A 16,897-nucleotide genomic window follows, 5' to 3' on the forward strand; every position below is an offset into this window, starting at 1 on the left:
AGTGCAAAGAAAGAATGAGGCCGGTCAAAGCAGCATTGAAACAGCTGGATCGACCAGAGAAGGGCCTTTCTGAAAGAGAACAGCTGGAACATACTAGACAGTGTCTAATCAAAATTGGGGATCACATTACTGAATGTCTGAAGGAGTACACAAATCCTGAACAAATTAAACAGTGGAGAAAGTAAGTTAGTCTCCTTGTTTTTTCTTGAAAAAGGAAAATCTTAATTGCTTCTATTAAGCAGAATAGTTTTTAATTATTTCTCTCATTTCTTATTCTCCCTTTCTTGTATCTTTCTGCTGTTTTAAATAGGAATCTATAAAAAGATGATTATAGGTGGTTCTGACTTTTATTGGATCGACTTTTTCATACTGCATTGCAATGCATTTTGTCCAGTAGGTGGCGGCATCTCACTTCTTATAACCGAAAGCAAACACTAGATAACTTGTTACTTAGAGTGTGTTTAGTGGAAAAGCGTTCTTACTTTTAAGGATCTGGTTGTTCTCAACTTTGATATTTTTTTTTTTTTAATTCCTGCTAAAATTAGGCAATTCTAAATTTCTGCTGAACTTTGTATGATTTTGAGTTGCAGAATTCTCTATTCTTTTAAAAATATACTCTAAAATGAAATTACTTTTATCAAGTCATAGTTAATATATAACATGTATTTATCATAAAGTACTGAGATGTATTTCAAAAATGAAAGAACAGTTTGCATCTCTATGAGGTGACAATTTAAGAAAATTAAGAAAAATAGATGGTTTGTAAACTACTTATATTTAATTGTTCAGTTCTTAATGCAGTTTGAATTACCTTTATCAGAATGTGCACTTTAAACTTTTATGGTTGAAAATACATCCTGCACTTCCATATACAAGTCTGTCACGTGTTTCATTTCTTGAAGACTTCTGTTAGTGTAGAATGCTTCCGCTTTACTTCAAAATATTAAGGTGATCTGAGATACAAAAAAATACCTGTGATCATAGAAGCAAATGTTTTCTTCAGGGTTTTGGCATCTTGACAGCAAAAGACTTGATTTGTTCTTCCTTCATTTCTTTGAGCACAGATTAGGCACAAATTTATTGTCATGCCACTTCTGTCCTCTTTCACTGTTCTCATTTGGTTTCAAAAGCTTTGACCAGGCTTTGGAATTCTGTGGAAAAATTCTCTCACTGATATTTTCATTAAATAAGGCTTGTAGGTCAAATGTCTTACAGTTTTTAAGAGATTTCAAGTTTTTTTTGCTTACTTTACTTACTTAAATTTTTATTTATTGAGTGTTTCAGAACACATACATAAACTGATAGCTACATTTTTAAGCAGTTTCACAAATCATTCTATTAACATGATTGTTATTAGTACTACTTTCCATGCACTTTGCATTCTTAAGTACTTATGATAAATATTACAAAGAGACAAATTGTTAAAGGAATTAATCTTTCAGATGTTTGAAATACAGTTAGGTAATATTTACTGTGCAGCTAGGCAATATTGTGTAAATTTTATAGTGTTTCTGGTTTACTGAAGTACTGTTCAAATAATTTCAATTAAATCCATGTTAATGGGTACGTTGTATGAATCAATACAAGAAGAACGAATGTATAGAAGAATCATAACTTCTCTTTTCTTCTTCCTCAGAAATTTGTGGATTTTTGTCTCTAAGTTTACAGAATTTGATGCCAGAAAGCTGCACAAACTGTATAAACATGCAATCAAAAAACGCCAAGAGTCTCAGGTAATGTTTCCAGACCCTCTGTAAATACACAAATATATATATTTTAAGTATTATAACTCCTTTTATTAGATTTAAAGGATTGTAAGCTACACAGAAATAGTGTACAAGTAGCATTTGTATTTTGAGTAAAGTAGTCTCTTTCATTAGGATATTTTTCTAATGAATTCAGATGAACTTTGGAATTTAGCAATGAGTTTTTGTACTTGTCTCTTTTAGCAACACAATGACCAGAATATTAGCAGCAATGTGAATACACATGTAATTAGAAATCCAGGTAAGAAACCTTAAGTATATTCTTGTGTTAGATGTCTTAGTTTTCATGTTTATTTCATTTCACATGTCTCCTAGATCTGTCTCCCACACTGCTAAATATTGTAGAGATAGGCTGATTAGCAGAACTTCACTAGTTTGCTAATGAAATCCAGCTGAGTGCAGACTGAAGTTGGTACTTACTGGTTTTAGTAGCAAGTTATTTGACCATCCTTTAAAAAAAATTTTGGAAACATTTTTTGTGTTTAATTTTGGGGAGGGAGAGAGGTCTACTCAAAACCTGTAAATTTCTTGGAAATTCTGTGCCTATTTGTAGCTGCTGTAATGTCACTACTGTGTAAGAAAGCAAGCTATTCCTTGAAGTTGTAGTTTGTAATTAGTTACATGGGCTGTCTTTTATTGTTGACAGTAACACTGATTTTTCTATGCTCTCACACCTGCCTTCTTGTAATACTTGCTTTTATCTTGTGTTATGTAACACTTCAAGTATATTTTCATGGACTTAAAATCAACATACTGTACTTTAGGAATACCACTGAAAGTCTTTCATTAACAAGGTGTACCTTTAAAACTATTATTCATGCTAAGGCCATCCCTTCTTAGAGATGAAGTTGCTAACATTCTGTCTAAAATTGTTCTACTAAAGGCACCTCTACTCACTGCTTATTTGGACCATGCTTAGCTTCACAGATTGAATGGAGAGGTTGAAAAGTTCCGTTTCTGAGTCCTGCACATCTACGTTCTAGCTCGCTTCCCTTTTACTTCTGGGTTTCTTTCAGTTCACTCACATTAGTGCGTTTGTCTTTCAACTATTTAGATCTTGTTTCTGTCAAATTATGATGTCACTTTCATAGTGCTTTATACCTGATAGGTAGAAGTGCTGTTTGAATTAGGTGAAGGAAAGACTTTGAGACTTCCTTTTAACCTCTGCTTTATTAAACAGATGTGGAAAGACTAAAGGAGAATACAAACCATGATGACAGTAGCAGGGACAGTTATTCTTCTGATAGACATTTTTCACAATACCACGATCATCATAAAGATAGGCATCAGGCTGATGCTTACAAGAAAAATGACTCTAGGAAAAGGTCCTATTCAGCCTTCAGCAATGGAAAAGATCACAGAGACTGGGATCACTACAAACAAGACAGCAGGTGAGTTTCTTCAGCGATTTTAAAACCTGTTCAGAATTCCCTGTTTTTGTAGTATGCTTGTAGCAAGCACCAAAACAACCTTTTTGAGTAATGCAAAATTGTAAAGATATCTGTCTAATGCAGTTTTGTTGATTTGACATAATTGTGGCTCTTAATGTATGTTCAGTAACACTAATATAAATAATTTTTATTTTTTAGATACTACAGTGATAGTAAACATAGAAAATTAGATGACTACAGGAGCAGAGACCACAGGTCAAACCTGGAAGGAAGTTTAAAAGACAGCCGGGCTCATTCAGATCACCGTTCCCATTCAGACCACAGGATACATTCAGATCACCGTTCCACTTCAGAATACAGCCATCATAAATCTTCTAGAGATTATAGGTACCACTCAGACTGGCAAATGGACCACAGAGCTTCAGGTAGTTGCCCAAGGTCACCATTAGATCAGAGGTCTCCTTATGGTTCAAGATCTCCCCTAGGACACAGATCTCCATTTGAACACTCATCAGATCACAAAAGTACACCTGAACATACATGGAGTAGCCGGAAAACATAACAAAGACTGACATTTTGTGGACCTTCTTTTAGCCATATACAGTAAACTAACACAGTAATTGCCTTACATGACTTGAAAGATACAGACTGGATATTCTATCAGTAGCAGTATTGTTACTTCTTTCCAGGATGCAAGGTCTATTATCCCAACAGAAGAAAAATATTTTTGTATTTAAAGTTTATGCTGCACTGTGCTGCAAATGTTGTGGCACTCTTTTTTAAGAAATGGAAGATGTTTACTTTTACAGGGACCTCAACACTGCCCCTTTCAGACTGGATCTTACTATAAAACTCTTCATGTCAAAGTAGTTTTAGGCTGAACACGTTTTAAATTATGTTTGTAAATGAACTTTTAAACACTGACCTGTGCTCATATTTCAGGAAGGAATGAGGAGTTTATTTTCTTTTGTTTCTTAGTAAAGAACTCTCAAGGACTTTGTTCACTTTCCAAAGCTACTTGTTTACATTGTACACTGCGACCACCTTGCCGCTTTTCATCACAAGCTTGAATATTTAAATTCTGTACCTATAACTGTAAAATAGCAAGGATTTCTCCTGTTTGTGATCAGTTATAATGCCTTTTTACAAAACAAACCAACAAAAAAAGAAAAAAAAAAAAAACAAAAACAAACCACAAAACAAAACACACAAACAAATTGCTGTAAATTATTGTAAATTAATTAAATGAGCTTTTTTCCCTCTCAGGCTTTTTCTGACTGTTCCTTTCCCCACCAACTCAGGCCTTCTTGTTACAAGAATGAAACAAAATCAGTGTACTTACATGTTTTAATAAAATATCTTGATGGAATCGCTGTTCAGAATGTAAAAATGGGGAACGGGAACCTTTATTCCATTTAGTGCTCCTTTTTTATTGGATACTTTAGATACGTTTTGGTTTTTTGGGGGTGTTTTTGGTTGGGTATTTTTTTTTTCCCTATTAAACTGTCAGTGTTGTGATTGTTTGTAATGAAATGGTAAGAAATATCCAGCTAAACAGTGCTCTGGAAAGTTTTTCAGGTGCATTGGTTTTAAAGAAGGAGTGTTAAATATCCGAACACTTCAGAATCCAGATCAGCCAAAATTTGTTGTAAATCCATTTGTGTTCCCTCTTTAAAATGGGCAATAATGTCAAATGTGCTATGCAGCCAGTTAATATTTTAGAAGATTTGAATTACTTTATTGACAGAATTGTTACAATGCACACTGATTGTACATAGATAACTTCTATCTGACAAATTAAATTTAAACTAAAAGGATATGTGGGCTCTTGTAGTTTTCTGCTATGGTTTTCCTCTGCAGCATTACTTTTCCTCAGGTTTACCCATAAAAACATTGAACTCTTAAGTACTAAATTTTGATGTGCAGTGTGATAGTCAGGGAAGGTATCTAGCCTGGCATCATGGTTGGAGGTATATCTGTTGCTTCAATTTTTCTCTGCTCTTGCAATGTTGAGCATTTTTTCCTAATTAAACAGGTTTATATGAAAGCATTAATACAGAACAAAAATCTGTCTACAGAGTGTCTGTTAGGGTCTCACTCTAGGCATAGTTGCTGCACATTAAGTTTTAAGCTTATTTAATGTAAGCTGGGACTCAGTTAATTATGCCGCTTCATTTCTTAACTCTTCATCTTCCCAGGATCTGGAGGGGTTTGAGTTGTTCTGCTTTTAGGCTTAATTGCTGAACAAGTTTTTAGGCAGTGGTGTCTGATAAGTTTGTGCATGTGTGCCATGCGTCTTCTGCTTCCAATGGTGAAAATCTAGAAGTTGAAGCATGTCCAACCACTGACTGATTCTTACTGCTTGGGTAGTGCATAGATGCATCAGTAGAGCATAGTGAGAGCACTCCTACTAAGCCTGGTTCACCATCACTATAGCTATATTATGGCATTGTGGCTAAGCATGTCTAATGTGACATGGTTAGTTTCCATCCGTTTTTGCTAAAGGTACCTCAAGTCTCTGAAATAAGCAAGATGGAGAATACTTACCTGGCTTTGATGATTAGGATCTTTGGCAATTAATCTACTTAGGCTGTGTTAACTTTTTTTCAATCATATTTACAGATTTACAAATCACATTTGCAACAGTTTAAATTTTTCCCCTCTGGTTTCCATTAAGTCTTAAGTATAAAGTTTGACAGTGGAGATAGCCTCCATTGCTTATGAAGCTGACTGTTACGGTATCTCTTATTATTTAGGAGAGGCCCGTATCCTCTGCAGATAAGCCATTTATAATTCATTTTCCATGCACGCAGATTTGATCCTTCTTCTGTTCATTTGTAATGAAAAGTCTTCAAGGAGTGTGTCCATGTTCTGAAGCATACATCAGATACTAATGTTGTCTGTCTGTAAGTGGTTTTGCAAAGTAAGAATTCTGGTCACTGCAAGAGAACTTCTTGTATGGCTATTGATAAAGATTCAGGTGTTTATCTACCATGCATGGAAGCCTAAGATTTCCATCTTAATCCTGTTATGTATTTCTAGTGTACCATTCCCAGTACTACCTAAAAAGAGGAGATTGTTGGTCAGTCTGAAAAAGTGCATTAAAAAATGTATTGCTGCTATTAGTTTTAAGGACGGAGAAGTGCATGCTCTGACTGGTTGCCTGCATGCTCTGACAGTTCAGCTGCTGTGTTGGCATCATCACTGATCTGCTCACATGTTTTCCCCGTTTTGATCTTCAGTGCAGATGTTCTGGTGTCTGAGCGGCACTCAAACAGCCACTGGTTTCTGAGAGCCTTTCACTGCTATCAAGAACAGGACTTGCAAAGGATTCAAGCACCAACCACAAAAGGATGACAGTTTCTACAGAAACATGATGCTCCTGTAAAAGGAGTGTGCCTCAACTGTCCTTTGAGACAGCACAGCGACCTAGACCACTGAATCCCTAGGCCGAATACCTTTGATGCCTATCTTCCTTCTTTTCAGAGCTCGATTGGCTTGTTTTGTCCCTGTATGATATTCTGTCATCAACAAATGGATGTTGTCACCTCCACAGCCCTTGCTGTTGAGCTGCAGGTTTCCCACTTAAAGTGTAAAATCTCAGTGAAGTACTCTTGTAGCGATACATTTTAAGAAGCTGCAGTGTTATGCTTAGTCTTGTGTTCAGTGACAACAGCTTTTTTTGGTAGGAAATTACCTCACCATTACTTGGGAAGGTGGGCAAGACTGACGACACTGAAGGAGATCATCCTGATACAGCTTTTCTTCCTGATGAGATGTTTTATTGCAAGTTTCTCCATAATCAAGTTTTATTTGAACAGCAGATTAATTAAATCCTAGCTTCTTTTTGTTTACTATGGCTTAAATGAGGTTCTCACCTTACCTTTACAGAAATAAATGTAGACAATCTCTTGCTTCTATTAGAGTAGTAAAGACTATTAAAATAGGTAACACCTGGTATGAGTCATCCACTTGTGCTGATCAAGATTTGTTTTACAGAACTGTATTGGGACAGGTATGTAGCGCTGTCACTTGTATCTCTTCATTATTCCAACAAGCTACTATGGTTGCACCTGAAATTTAAGCTTTGTTCTTAAAACTTTATGCTGAAGCTTTTATTTGTGAAAAGCTCCAGAAGCAGTAGCTAAGAAATACAATTGTGTGAGACACTGCTAGGAGCAGTGTTCAGAAAGAAGAGGTTCATGGAATTCGTTATTTGTTTCTTATCCTTCTCATTTTTCTCTGTAGTCCAATTCTTCTTCTTAAGATAGAAGTCGAGAATGACAGAATAATGGGGAGCACATTCTTGTCCACTCAACCTTATACTCTTACACTCTACGGGGTCAGTGAAAGATCGTTTTTTGGGTATGGCCAATACTAAAAGAATGTTCCTAGCATGTATTTTCCAACCTCCTAGCCCTAACAATTTATTGGTAACTATCTTATTTTTTTATTTTCAGAACTTTTTAACAAGTGAAAAATTGCTTTGTGGTAAATAATGACATTTAATGATGATTGTTAATTTGCATAAAAAAGTAAGAATTGTTACTCTCTTGTTGAAAAGAAAATAACTATTTCTAGACCTAACGTACAAAGAAAATAATTCTTTTTTAATTATTTGTAGCATCTTCATAAACCTCTTACTTTGTTTTACACTCTAAAGCTGAGTCAGCATTAGGATTTTAATGTATATTATATCAATATAATTCCCACTTAAAATATAGCAGTAGAATAAATTTTTTTTGTTCATATTCTGTATGATTATGTATGTATGATATTGTAGAAAAGACTGAGGGAGGGTATTGTTTTACAGAAAAGTAAGTCCTGGTCAAGTGTGTAATTTTCAGTTTATTCCAAAACCTCCGTTATTTACATGAACTGATAAATACAGAAAATTTGCATGCATTTATTGTGGATTATCAAGACTGTATTTCAAATTTGTTTTCCTTCATTCTGTAATATGACTTATCTTCATGAATCTTAATCATTCACAGGAAATAAGCTGAGCAACGGTCCTTTGAGATACATAAATGCTATCTGGATTTTATTAAGAAACTTCAAAGCGATTAATTATAGTTCTATGTTTAGGCAACACCCGAGATCTAACTGTAACCCCAAACTACTTAGTCCAAGCTTGATTCATTACAGTACTACTTTTATTCTAGCTATAAGGAAAAATGTAGCCATGTAATGGTCTACAATAATATATATTAATTATATGTGAGGTAGCTGCTCTTTGAAGCTTGGTTAACTGCTTAATCTTTGTTACAAGTGACCCACAACAAGTGGCCACAGCAAGTAATGTGGCCTCATATGGAAGTTCCTGTGCACCTGGACCTCTCTTCCATTATGGGACTAACATAGAAGGTATCTATTGTGCATGTCATAGATGTATCAATAATCAGACAGTAGTGGTCAATTTCACCTAACCCTCCTAAAGGTGTTTTCTTGGCAGCATATGTAATCTGTTACATGATTAAATATAAAGAGGATACTGATCAATTTGTCTCCCACCGCATCGCACAAAGGACCATGCAGCACTTTGAGAAAAGGGCAGCAGGACATAGACTGCCAGAACAATTCATACATTGCACAGGTCAATCTTGGGCCACATTTGAAGGGCGTCTGATAAAGAAGTCTGCAAGGGATGGGCCATGGGCCAGATCTTTTTGGCAAACCACAGCATAGACACATTCTTACTGAGAAAATTAATTCAGCTGCACCAGCTCTATTCTGGAATTGATTTGCAAACTTTTAATACAACATAGTGCCTTTTTGTGTGAAGGTTGTAAATGAAAGCCAGTGAAAATACACGCTACTGACTAAAGCCATATGAAATATTTTTCTGTTTAGGATTTCCTGCCAAAAATATTAATCCTAAACTTGAGCAAATTAGTGTAATTGTGAGAGCTGGGCATTACCACAGTTGATCCTGTATAGTTAGAGGTACCATGTTTGCACCAACAAAAGAGAGGGTATTGCTGGAAGGAAGCCCACTTCATCCACTGCAGAGAGTGCATGAAGTAAATTCCGTATTTCTTTTCTTTTATCATTATTCAGTGGATGATCAGTGTATAATTTCTTCTCAGGTGCAGTGATGCACTCAGTTTAGTACTGCAAACACTTTAAAATGTGTGTTTTATGAGATGAATTGGTGTTATTCCAGCATAACAAGGGGGACATGAGACACACATCAGTTAATAGTAATGTCTTTCGAACACCAAAATACTTCAATGTGAGTATTTTATTTTATCCTCACCCGGTGCTTCCAAATACTACAATTTATTCAGTGTTTCCTTATCCCTTAATATCTTCTTTCAGCCATCAGGATTGACTCAGATCTCTTGGCTTAGGATTTTTTCTCCTAGCTTGTTCCTGAGCTCTCCAGGAAGGATCTCTGATTGCAGCAAGAACACAAGCATGGCTGGTGCCAGGTGTTCCTGTTGGGGCAAGCTGTGAGATGAGACAAGCTCATTCGCTTGTGGGAATTCTGATTGCTAAACCAAGTCTTTTCATTGGCTCTTGACTTAAAAATAAAATAGTCAGCAGATGTGAGAAACAAAATGAGGAAGCTGAAAGCAGGGAGACCTGTTCTGAGTTATGCATCAGTTAACAAATGTTGGAAATTAACTGGGTACAGATGTGGTCCTGTTTCTCTATGGTAGGAACTCATATATAATTCTCTTCCTCTGTTTTTCACACTTCAAAACTTGAATGCTAAGTTGAATGAAAATATTTAAGTTCAGCTTCAGAGTTCCAGTGCACCAGTGTTCTTCTGACAAAATTGCTGCTTCTCAATTTTTTTTTAACAGAAGTGCCAATCAGGGTCATGAGCGAGACTCAGACTCCTGCCTGTACCTCTGTGAGGGAGCAAATGTGGAACAGCTGCAATTTTCCCTTGGTTCTCTCTTCCCATCTGTTGTAGAGATGGCAAGTGGTTGAATGCAATCTTAAAAAACACATTAGGCATCTGGTTATTGGCCTTGTTGGTGTCCCACATATAAATATCCTCATATTCCCAGATGCCAAAATTGCACAGAATAACAGAATAAGCATCCTTTGGGCTGTGTAGTTGGCATCATCTGTGGAAAGCATTTTCTCAAAGTAGTTAGTTGTCTCACCAAACACTGTGGATGACTACTCCAGTATGTTTTAGGAGTGTGACAGCGAAGTAAATCTGTGAGGCATCACATCTTTTGATGTTTGCCAAACACTGAACCTAGCTGCAAGGCAGATACCAGCTTTGGAAGACTGAAATAACTGTTCCACAGAGAGTGAAAAAAATCTGAATTTCAGCCAGCTGTGAAAAAAGTTGCTCCATGGTCATTCATGGGAATGCTAGCACACAGCTGCAGATGAAAGAGCACATGTGTGCTCTGTAGCAGTCAATAGCACTGGGCTCTCATGGCCTGCCCCTCCATTCATGCTTTTTGGGGAGAATCGGAGAAACAGGTAATTTAGACAGACTTGTGTGGTTACAGCTATTTAAAGAAAACACAAAACATTTCTGCCAACGTCCTCTCCTTGCCACCCAAATAGCAGGCCGGTGGATGCTACAGGAAGTTATTCACTATGTTGTAAGTGATACTTAGCACCCACATGTCAGTAATTATAATTGTTTATTTAATAACCATTTGACCACCTAGATTTGGAGACTTCAGATTCTATGGAGTCCAAGATTTTGGACAACAGGATATCCATTTAGTTATATGTAAAAGGAAATTCTGTATTACTAGTGGACATATTCTTTTGGAGAGCCTAGTAAGGAAGAAATGCCTTGATTTTTTTTTTTATTTATTTTTTTTTTTCAGATCCTTTTGTCCCAAAATATCTGTTGGCATTTTTGGCCCACTACTTCTATAACATTGGCTTAAAAGGTTTGAGCTCCTCCTCACTGTTCTCAGACTCTTTTGAGCCAGGTGCCTGATGTTATTGTTGTGGATGTACAGAAGCTTCCAGAAAATGTGAAATACTTGGCAAACACCCCATGCACTTACAATAGGATTTTACATTGAGTAAGGAGTGGACATCTGAAGTGCGTTTCCCGATCTCTTCCACTCTCTGCGCTTTGATTTGCACTGTAGAGAAGTCTCCCTCTGCACAGGGCTGGTTAATTTCAGATGAAGCCGAAGGGGAAGACACCCCTCAAGCACCCAGCCACAGGAGCAGACTAAAGCTTGAGTGATGTAACCCCCTCCTACCCGAAGCTGTGGGGTGTGGATGTTGGGTCCTCAACTTGTTTTTTTGCTCTGCAAACCCACTCCTACTGCACTGCATGACTTGCTAATGTAGACATAGCTTTCCTTCCCCCTAAGGAAAGCAGTGAAAGCGCAGAAAAACTGAAAAACTTTTGCACACATCCTACCCTGGGTACGTCTCATCAGGTGCAGTGATGTCATGGCTGTCCTTTCTGTGCCAATTCCAGCGCCTTCATGGTTACTCCACGTCTCCCACATGGGTAGAAACTAGCAAAGATCTGCCACAGTACCAGCTGTTTTAGGCATTGTTAGCTTTTAGCTTATCAATTAAGAATTTTAATGAGATAGTGAGGTACCCTCCATTTGCACCAAATATTCTGTATTATATTAAAAATAATTGCTTTGTTCTGCCACTTCAGTAAAAATGATTAGACAAAACAATTTACTGTACTTATTGAATGCAGTTGATTGATTAAGTGGAACATGCCTGAAAAGACAGGATCTGATGGATTATCCTCATTTCTTCTTCATGATTATTTTTCCCTTCATATGTGTCACCAAGAAACAGCCCTATGGCAGCTACTGTAAATGCTTGCTTGTACGTTTCAAATCTCTCAAGCGCTTTATTATTTCTATGACCATTTTTTAGTCATTTTTTTCTATGATCATTTTTTACTGCTCTTCTTTTTGTCTTTTAACATGATTTTAGAAAGTGAAAATACGGAGAGGTTTTTATGAGTGAGCAGAAAGTATTGCACTATTTGCTAATTAGAAAGTACTGCCTGAAGTGCAAAATGTTTACTTACTATGCTCAGCTTCATTTTGTTTCGTAAATTCACTTTAAATTATGCAGTCTTTGTAATAGGATATACTTTCTTTTCTCCTTTACTCTGCTATTCAATCTTCTTATACGAGAAAGATACATTTTTATAATTAGAGTTCCATTTTTTCATCTTGAGTAGATGGGGGGTGGGGTGGGGGGGTGGGGATGTTCCTTCTCTTGCCAGATAGTCGGAGGAGCACTTTGAGCCACTAGAGCGAGCTGCACCTCCAGCTATGTTAACAGCAAGTGAGCTGCTGAAATGTTTCCCTTGGAAAATTCAGAGCACGGTTTCCACTTTAAGATTGCACAACTGTGAAAGCTTAATACCTAAATGGTTAAAAGAACTCTACTTGCAAACGCTTGCATGAATAGTCATATGTAAATAGTAAATACTGACTTCTCAAAACTTACTAGCAATGGTCAGTAATTTCAAAGAATACAGTATCCTGAATGCTTTTAATACAGATTATTTCTTTTCCTGAAGCATTGGAAATGTTCAATTGTTAATTAGATGTTAAATATTTGATGATTAACCATAAGATTCTTTGCATTTATTTTCAGCTCTGTGAGTAGTATGTGAAATATATGTGTTAGCTGTACTTTGAGTTCCAGAATGGAGCAATCTTCTTGTAATGAATTCCAAACCTGAAAATTTGAGAACTAGATGGTTGGTACAATTAGTTTCAGGTATTTCTAGACTGTGAAGTGAGCTCTTTTTAATCTTCCCACAAAAAGAACAATCAGGTTCTAAAATGACCACTACAGCACAAATGTAAGGAGGTCATCATGGCTATTTCTGATGTACTTCTTTATTTAAAATGAGTATTTCTAGAAAAGCTTACAGATTCAGAAAGAGAGATGAGAACAGAGGAGCATAGAATCTAAGAGAAGACCTTTAAAATCAATGTCTCAGCTGATGGATAAAGGAAGTGAAACTTTCATCATGCATTTGAATAACATCATGATAGCATTGTGCAACACTTAGGGTTCATGAAAACGAACAAAGGAGAGTTTTTCCAGCAATCCATTGATCTTAATTAAAGTTTAGGGCAGTGCTTCTTGGCCTTGTTAACTTGTGCCTGACCTCCTGTCTCCTGATAGCAATAAGGGATGAGTCAGCTCCTCTGAGATGCTGTGGCTTCAAAAGCCTGAACCTCTACTGTACCTCAGGAAGCCGTCTGTGCGTACAGGTGTGAGAAACGGAGACTCCTGGAGGGCAAAGGCTGGAAACTGGTAGCTTTCAGTCTCAGGAAGGTATTATGCCCCACCTGCAGGTCTGCACATATGGAAGAGATTCAGTGCCCTAGAAGGGCTGGGATGCTGCACCTGATGAAGTGCCCCAGCTGGCTGCACCTAAGCCCCACAGCAGCCAGGGGAAGTGGCAAGTGATAGCAGTGCAAAACTGCCTGCTGTGGGGCAGAGGTCCCCATCTGCTGACCTGACCTAGGTCAGGATTTAGGGAGGTTTGCTGCTTGCGGGGGTGTGGATCTAGGACATTGTGGGGAGGCTGCTAAGGCTTCTCTGGCTATCGGCCTATTCCCCGCTGCTGCTTTTCCACATGAGCAACAGCAATGCGACCAGAGGAGACCTGGAGCTTAGCAGGAATGACTATGTGGCTCTGGAGGCAAGGGCCAAGGGCACCAGGTCTCAGTGATGTTTCTTGCCAGTGAAAGGAGGAGCTTGAGGAGGAGTGGATAGATCCTGCAGGTCAACAACCACTTTTGCAGCTGGTATCAGTTATAGGGTTTCGGCTTTTATGACTACCAGGCCATTTTGAGGATCAAGGACTGCAAACTGGTCCCACCTGACTGTGACAAAACATCTTGTCGGGTTTGTCAAGTCTGGCCAACCTGGTGAGAAGAGCTTTAAACTAGGAACAGCAAGGGAGGGAGACGATGATCCACAATGAAGAGAGGAAGTTGTGGCCTGGATTGACAAGCAAAGGGCGCAGGGTGATGCGGACAGGCGAGATCTTGAAGCCAGCAAAATAGGGTGGAAGGGGACCCACCCCAAGTGTAGGCACACAAATAAGGATGTGCAGAAAGGACTGCATGATGGTAAAAGCTCTCACATGCTTTCTAGAAAATCATTGTGACTGGGTGCCTCTCTACATGCATGTAGCATGTAGTCACCAGGGACTTCACCTGACTGCCATGACTTTTCAAATACAACAGAGAATGGCTTAGCAACTACATCTGCCAGACCCCTCAGGATGTTGGGATGCGTCTTAGGTCCCATGGATTTGTGGATGTTCAAAATCTAGGCTCAACTGCAAAAATAGGAGCTTGTTAATTTACAAGGATTACAGTCTTTAATCACTGAAGAATTTACACCTAGATTGAATACTGCAGTCCTCAGATCCTGCACACAGCTGTTGCCTAATCCGGTAGTACCTGAAGGGCCTCAGTTTTCTATATTAAAATTTACTGCCTTTCTCAACTTCTGCTTCTGATCACATGCCCACACTACTCCCTGGCTTCAAAGGTCTGAGCAGCTCAGTGCTACCTCCTGCCTACATCCAAGAGGATACATTTCTACACTTGTCGTCTTTCAGGGTTCAATCTCGTAGGCATTTTCATTTGCCCCTAGATTGCCAGATCTCCAGGTTGATGGTTTTATTTTCCCTTGTGGCTTTAGTAAGACATTTCTTGACATAACCCCAGAAATGGGATAGGTATTATCCATGTGTAGAAGGCTATATGTTGTGAGTTTCTTCCAGTCTAGGTAGAAAATCTTTAAGTGCAGGAAAGAGAGAACACAAAGCTTGGTTAACTTCACAATGAAATACGGAATTTTTCTTGTGGGCTGCTTATCTGCTTGCTTGAATTAGATTTGTGGGTGTCAGAGTGGGAAGGCATTGCTGAAAACCTAGAAAAGAAATGGTAACTTCAGTTCTGCTGCTTCCTTGATAGGATAAGGCACTCAGTGTAAGGAAGTTACGAGAAGTGTTTTGATCATTTATAGAAAAGCACAGTTAATGGTGAGTGATATGAGCTTGAAACAAAGCTTTGGAGGGCAGAGGCAGGGGAAAGAGCTTCCCCAAGATTCAGGGATGCAATGCTCGAGCCAAAGCTGATAATCTAATCCCTATATTCAAAGTTATGTGTAAGGGTGAAATAAATGAAGAATGGAAGAATTGTATTCCCCCTTTATGAGTAGGATAGACTAAATGCTTACTCTGTGGATAAGGAACAGGGGTGAAAAGGATTGGCAGTGGATATGCTCTTTATTCAAGATGGAGAAATGCCTAATTGTCTTAGAGGGTCTAAACCACCAAATAAAGTCACTTTGGCACATTAGAAAATTATATCCTGAGACTAAAAATCAACCACACTGCTATGTACGTACTGATCCACACGCATAATCTCCAAGAATCCCACTGAGGGGATATTAGCAAAAAAAACCCACTTAAATTGTTACCTGGGGAAGTTTCATTATGGATTTTCAGATTACTTTTATTGTCCACAATTAAACTGCAGATAGCAGCTCTATGTTTAAGGCAAGTACTCCATCAGAGGCCAATATATTGCCATTTAACTACTGGCAGTTTAAATATCCAGTAAAAATATCCTCTGAGCAAAGCTGAAATTGGGAGTTTTTTTACTTCTTGTCATTAGACTAACTAGTTCACTTATAAACGAACATCCCTTTAGATTGCGGGGTTGCGGGTTTGGGGTGTTGGTTTTTACCCAGAGTGATATTACATAGCATGTTGATTTTAAGGACTGTTGGCACTACCAGGGAAGTGATCTTTTTTTACTATTCAGCGAGCTGATAAGATTTTTCACTTTTGAAGTGAACCTCCTTCTTTTCCCCTCCCTCTTACCATACTTTGGTTCATGTCTGTGACTGGATGAAGTGGATCATTCCTAGTGAAACTAAATGGGAAGAATTTCCAGAAGATTGTGTAATGCACTCCAGCTGCTGACAGCTGTTTGCTCTGTTTGAACTAAGCTAAAGCAAAATCCTCTGAAATGTGCAGAACTAGAGATTTCACTGTACACCTCTGGTTCCATCAGACAATGTAGGAGCAATATCCTAAAACTTTTTTGAACAACGTTCTATTTTGCTCGTTTTTCGTAATTGTGAAGTCAGACTTTTTACCAGAGTCTAAACCCAGAAGTAGAAAGTGTTTCCATTTGTAAAGGTCCTCTATTTCAGTCAGTGAAACAGCCACATCAGGATTACCAGGTTTTTCTGAACAGGTCAACAATAAAAAATAATGCATCTAGGGAAAGCCAAAAAGTAATCCACAATCTTACAAGGGTTAGCTGAAGTTCTGCTGACAAAGAAGAAACTCTTAGCATTTCTGTCAGTGACCATGCATGTCTACCTGTAGAAAACTTTCAAGGACTCAAACACAGAGGGTCATCACTGAAGGATGTGATATTTTTTGACTGAAGAGCCTTAAGTAGTTGTGGGGACAGGGCAGAAGACTGTGACTGCCATAGACGTAGGTGCATCTGAAATTATTTTTCACCAATTATTCTTAGTATAGAGGAATATCTATATCTGATTTCCCAATGGGACTATTTATTCGTCTCTTTAACATACATAAAGGCCATCTCATTTGCAAGAAGAGGTGAGACGTGTGACTTTTTTATATGCGCATTGAAAAGAAAAATATTCTGAAGTGGTGGCACTCCGAAGAATCACAAACACTACAAGCCACAGTTTAATTATTAGGGCCTTTTTACAGGATTTATAATTGCTAAAGTA

At 37.9% G+C, this 16,897-nt stretch overlaps 1 protein-coding gene across 8 annotated transcripts in view; it reads left to right on the plus strand.

The window, feature by feature from the left end:
* Positions 1-4,425, plus strand: part of CHD1 (chromodomain helicase DNA binding protein 1) — a 56,803-nt gene extending 52,378 nt beyond the window's left edge. For all 8 annotated transcript variants that reach the window (XM_075136397.1, XM_075136403.1, XM_075136398.1 and 5 more), the window contains 5 exons: positions 3-181; positions 1,637-1,733; positions 1,950-2,007; positions 2,947-3,157; positions 3,356-4,425. In XM_075136397.1, the coding sequence (XP_074992498.1) occupies positions 3-181; positions 1,637-1,733; positions 1,950-2,007; positions 2,947-3,157; positions 3,356-3,719 (909 nt within the window). In that variant the 3' untranslated portion in view covers positions 3,720-4,425. The remainder of the gene's footprint in view (positions 1-2; positions 182-1,636; positions 1,734-1,949; positions 2,008-2,946; positions 3,158-3,355) is intronic.
* The last annotated feature ends 12,472 nt before the right edge of the window (positions 4,426-16,897 follow it).

The sequence above is a fragment of the Calonectris borealis genome, chromosome Z (genome assembly GCF_964195595.1).
Source record: "Calonectris borealis chromosome Z, bCalBor7.hap1.2, whole genome shotgun sequence".
Classification (NCBI taxonomy): Eukaryota; Metazoa; Chordata; class Aves; order Procellariiformes; family Procellariidae; genus Calonectris; species Calonectris borealis.